This window comes from Fonticula alba (assembly GCF_000388065.1).
Source record: "Fonticula alba strain ATCC 38817 unplaced genomic scaffold supercont2.1, whole genome shotgun sequence".
Taxonomy (NCBI): Eukaryota; order Rotosphaerida; family Fonticulaceae; genus Fonticula; species Fonticula alba.
Window position 1 is genome coordinate 1,472,448 of NW_009242971.1, and position 4,946 is coordinate 1,477,393.

The 4,946-nt window shown below is 63.6% G+C and overlaps 2 protein-coding genes across 2 annotated transcripts in view; one reads left to right on the forward strand and one right to left on the reverse strand.

Moving 5' to 3' along the window:
* Positions 1–55: 55 nt before the first annotated feature.
* Positions 56–809, forward strand: H696_00331 (ubiquitin-conjugating enzyme E2; the record flags this gene model as incomplete). The annotated part of the gene is made up of 4 exons (XM_009494178.1): positions 56–175; positions 272–394; positions 513–592; positions 749–809. 4 exons carry the CDS (start codon positions 56–58, stop codon positions 807–809), a joined length of 384 nt encoding a protein of 127 aa, XP_009492453.1.
* Positions 810–1,245: 436 nt separating this feature from the next.
* Positions 1,246–4,946, reverse strand: part of H696_00332 (hypothetical protein) — a gene marked incomplete at both ends in the record, with an annotated part of 5,086 nt that continues 1,385 nt past the window's right edge. Inside the window, 9 exons of the mRNA XM_009494179.1 lie at positions 1,246–1,311; positions 1,473–1,789; positions 1,861–2,312; positions 2,424–2,503; positions 2,616–3,097; positions 3,327–3,813; positions 3,953–4,165; positions 4,289–4,392; positions 4,563–4,906. Coding sequence (XP_009492454.1) covers positions 1,246–1,311; positions 1,473–1,789; positions 1,861–2,312; positions 2,424–2,503; positions 2,616–3,097; positions 3,327–3,813; positions 3,953–4,165; positions 4,289–4,392; positions 4,563–4,906 — 2,545 coding nt within the window. The remainder of the gene's footprint in view (positions 1,312–1,472; positions 1,790–1,860; positions 2,313–2,423; positions 2,504–2,615; positions 3,098–3,326; positions 3,814–3,952; positions 4,166–4,288; positions 4,393–4,562; positions 4,907–4,946) is intronic.

Consider the following 4,946-nt stretch of genomic DNA (forward strand, 5'->3'; position numbering starts at 1 on the left):
CCCCCCCGGCCTCTTTTGCTGACCTCGCTTCGCAGCCCCTCGTCGTTTCCGCCTGATGGATGAGCTTGAGCGCGGCGAGAAGGCCGCCTCTTTCCAGTCCTATAGCTATGGCCTCAGTGACGCTGAGGACATCACCCTGACCAACTGGCACGCCACCATCATCGGCCCGAACGGCGTACGTCGTATCGTGCCTTCCCTGCCTCCCTGTGCCGGGTCCCCGGCTGACTGATCTCCGCCCCTCTGCCTCTGCCTCCCCCTCCGCCGCACCCAGACCACCTTCGACAACCGCATCTACTCGCTGTCGATTGTCTGCGGCCCGGAGTATCCGAACAGCGCCCCGGTGGTTTCCTTCTCCACCATGATCAATGCTTCCTTCGTTGGGCCTCGCGGCGAGGTGCGACCTTTTTCCCGCCTGGTTGGCCGGGACCGTCTTTTTTTTTTTTGCCCCCCTTGAAACCCCGCCTCTCCCTCCCCCTTCTAACACTCCTCTCCTTCTTGTTCTGGCGAGCCAGGTTGATCTGTCCAAGCTGCCTGCCCTGGGCAAGTGGGCCCCCGAGCACACCATCGAGTCTGTGCTGAAGGCCATCATCGAGTGCGTCTTCTTGCCTCTGCCCCTGGCGCGAGTGTCCCCTCCTCCTTGCCTTCCCCCTCGCTCATTTGCCCCTCCTCCCCCCCCCCCCCTGCAGTGCCCCTTTTCACCACTCACCTCTGATATCTCGCTTTTTCCCCCCACTTCCACCTTCGGCAGGGAGATGAAGAGCCGCAGCAACCGCTCGAACAAGCAGCCCGCCGAGTCGGCCGTCTATTAGAGGGCTCATCCTTTTGGCCTGCCCGCTGCGCCCCCCGTTTCCCGATTTCCGACTCCGTGGCTGGCTCCGCTCTCTCGCCCTCTCCCCGGGTCGGATCAGTCGGGGAGCATATCAATATACATCAGATCCTTTGTCAATGGGAAATGTCGCACGACACCTTAAGTCCCTCGCCAACGTCCACACCCCCTTCCAGCCATTTACCCCGCCCTATATACATGGGGAGCCCCCCCCCCCCCCCCCCGGGAGAGTGGCGGGGGAAGCAAGCGAAGAAAAAAAAAGAGAAACAAACACGCAGACAAGCCAACACCAAGGGGAATGCAAAGGCCCCACCCCCAGGCAGGGAGACTACATTGGGCACGAGGCCATCTAAGGTGACGGGAAAAGGGCAGGAGAGTGGCGCCGTGCATGGCAGCAGACGCTGGCCGGTTTCCGGGGTTTACTTCTGGCGGTTGGTGCGCTGCTTTTCGCCGCTCTCAACCACGCGAATGTCGGTCAGCAGACCCTGGAGGGGAGTGGATCGCCAAGGAAGTCAGCTATAGTGCACCAGGAAAGGAGCTGGCACTGGGGCGGAAAAAAAGAAAAAGAAAAAAGAAGAAGGCCGGGCGGCAGGGGGATGGAGATAAAGAGAGAGAGAGAGAGAGAGAGAGAGACATGATGGGGTACCTTGCGCCGGCGCACGCGCTGCATGTGAACCAGGGCCTGGTTCTCGGTGTCGGCCTTCTCGCCAAAGTGCTCGTATTCTTCCTGGGTGGTGGGCTTCCAGAAGGGGTCCGTGTCGAGCAGCTCGAAGCCACTGAACACCAACATCGGGTTGGCCACGCCACTGGTACGCGACCGGATCTCCGAGGCGAAGCCGAAACTCTCGGCCACCGGCAGGATGGCCCGGATGATGAAGGAGTCGGTGCCAGGGCGCATCTGCTCGGAGAGAATACGCCCGTGGCAGCGGCCGATGACACTGTAAACACGGCCGAGGACCTCAGCTGGGCACGGGCAAAAGGACCCGACACAATCGGGGGGGGGGGGGGGGGGAATTGTCCGAGCCAAAACGCACAGGTGGCCTGAATGACGCAAGAGTAAATGGCCAACATCAGGCGCGGCCCGCAGGAGAGGAAGGCCTCACGACAGGCCTCCCGGACGGTGGAGATCAACTGGCCACTGGTGAAGTTCGACGCCCGGACAGCCGGCGCGTCACTTCCACCGACGGCCGAGATGCCGTTGGCATCCTCTTCACCACCGGCGGCATCCGTGTTCATGATGACCTCATCCAGGATGAAGGCCACGCCATAGAGCGGTTCCTCGCAGAGGGGCCCACTGGCGCAGGTCATCTGGAAGCCGCTGATGATCGAGGGATCAAACTGGCCGTGGTAGGCCCCGGAGGGGGTGGCAGCAGCCGAGGGCGCCGGGGCGGCATTGGCGCCGGCCCAAGCACAGGTCACCTTGTGACCGGGGACCGTGGAAATCAGCAAGTTGGTTCCAGTCCGCGAGGGGCCGATGCACATGACACTGCAGAGGGGGGTCAGAGCGAGCGAGGCACCGAAGGGGAAAAGGAGGACGAGCGGACCGAGAGCAGGCCACGCCGGCCGTCGAGCCCCAAGTCAAGGTAAGAGCACGCACCGGTCGAAGTAGTCCGCCCACGGACCACCGGCAGCCTTGAAGGCACCGCGGATCTTCTCCTCAATCGGCGTGCTGAGGTCCTCGCCGTCTGTTGGTTCGGTGCCAGGGGGGCGGGGAAGAAAAAAAAAAGTTGTCAGAAGGGCAAGGGACAAATGGATGGGCGGGGATCCGCCAACAGGCAGGGGGGCAGACCAGCGACGCACCCGCCGCCCCGTCCAGGCCTTCGGCATGGCGACTGCGTGCATTCAGGGCCCGGGTAATGTCCTCCGGCAGCGGGACCGCCCGCAGGACGACGGTTACCTGGCCGTCGTTGGTGCTGTACCGGACGACATTCGACCGCCGGACCATGACCGAGCAGGTGTGGATCCGGCTGGCAGCCGGCTCATGCTCCGGGTCATCCATGTCCGTAATGTGCGCGGCCGCCTCGCCGGCAGGGTAGAAGTCATTCGGCGCCTGACGGCCGATGACCGTCTCACGGTATGGCACCAGCGGCGGGGACTGGTCGATGTTGATGCCGCGAGCAAACTGCTCGCGCAGGTCCACCATGCACCGCTCCAGATGCAATTCGCCGGTCGTGGCAAGCACATGCTCGCCGGTGTCCTGGACATACACCTCGATGGCAGGATCCGCACGGGCCAACATCCGCAGGCCCTCAATGAGCTTGGGCATGTCGGCTGCAGGGCCGACAGCGGGGACCATGTGAAACCGGCAGGTCACCACACCGGCAGTCGGAAGGAGGGGCGCGTGGGGATACAAAGAGAGGGGGGCCAGGAGAGAGAGGGAGAGAGTCAGAAAAGGCGGGGAAAGCGCGTGGGGGTACAAAGAGAGGGGGACCAGGAGAGAGAGAGAGAGAGAGTCAGAAAAGACGGGGAAAGGGGGCGCCCGGTGTCCGGCGGGACGCACGCAGGTAGGATGGCTCCAGGGCCACGCGAACAATCGGGCTCACTTGCATATGCAGGGCCGCCAGCGAGGGACAGGCACGGGAGGAACTCAAGGTAGCCGACTTGAGCACTTGCCCGGCGATGCCGATGATGCCCACCAAGTTGCCGGCCGGGGCCTCGTCCAGCTCCTCCAATTCCCGGCCCATGACCAGGAAGAGTCGGGAGATGACTACCCGCTCGGCCTGGTGGTGGCCATCAGGCGAGCTGTCGGCGGCATTGTCACCATCCGCCGCCAGGGCCACGCGCGGGTCGTACTTCGGGCCGAGGACATAAATCTCCTGCCCAGCACGAAGAGTCCCGCTGAATACGCGGCCAAAGCCCACGAGGACGTCGCCATTCGGGCCACACTGGCCGACAAGCTTCTCCTCGGCTTCTTGCAAGCGTCGAGCCTCGGCCTCCTGCTGCTGGGCCTTGATGTCATCCAGGCTGACGGTCTGCTCGTTCTCGGCCTGCGGCAGTATCGGGACGGCAGGGGGTCAGTGGTGAGCACAGCACGCGGTGGCAAAGTACAGGGAGCAGGACCGGCAGGGAGGAGGAGGAGGAGGGGGAGGGGGGGGGGGACAGAGAGCCCGCATGAATGTCACGCACCCCGGGGTTATCGGCAGCGGCAGCGGCCAGGAGCGCCGCGCGCTGGCGATTGCGCTCACGCAACTGAGCCGCCGTGAGGATGACCCGCCGGCGATCTGGCAGTGACGACCGCGGCAGCGACAGGACCTTGGCAATGTACACAACGCAAGGGGCATCGGGCGATTGGGTGCATGCCTCGATCGAGGAAATGACCTCGAGCGACTCGGCGGGCAGCTGCATGGCCACCATGTGAGTGAGCGTGTCTCGGTGGCCCAAAGGAAGCCGGAGGAGGGAGGGGGAAAGTGGATGGAAAAAAGGGGAAGAAGGAGACACGACTGCCCCGGCCAGATGACGTACGGTCTTCTTCATGCGGTTGAAGGCACTCTGCGAGCCGGAGACAATGACCGGGGTCCGGTCATTCTGCGAACTGGCCGGAGAGGGGAGGCTCTGCACGACCATGCCTGCGTGGGATCCGATGCCCAAACGACATCCAGGAGGGCATTCGTGTCAGTACTTGAAGGCGTGCCCTCTCTCTCTCTCTCTCTCTCTCAAGATCAGGAGACCGTGGGGGGGGGGGGGGAGGGGAGAAAAGCAACGCGCAAATGCGGCAGTCGGGGGAGACACCACGGACCAAGCACAGCACGCGACAGGGGCAGCCACTGGCCCATGATGCTCTGCAGCACAAAGCGCGTGTCCTTGGAGGCCAAGTCCGCCGGGTTCACTCGCAGCGAGAGGGCCTTGACGATCTTCTCCAGCTTCGGCTGATCATAGGACACGATGGAGGCATTGTACACGGCCCAAAGGTTCTCCAGGACAAAGTTGACGAACATGGGCTTCAGGCGGTTGCCGGCCTGGCTGCGACCCACCACGCGCTTCTTCTTCGAGTCGAGGTACCAGTCGCCCCAGAGGGTGCGTCGCAGGAGGTCCACATTGATACCAAGCATGCCGGAATAGATCCGTGCAAAGTCATCAATGCTACAAGGGGGAAGGGGGAGGCGCGAGTCGGCGGCGGGGG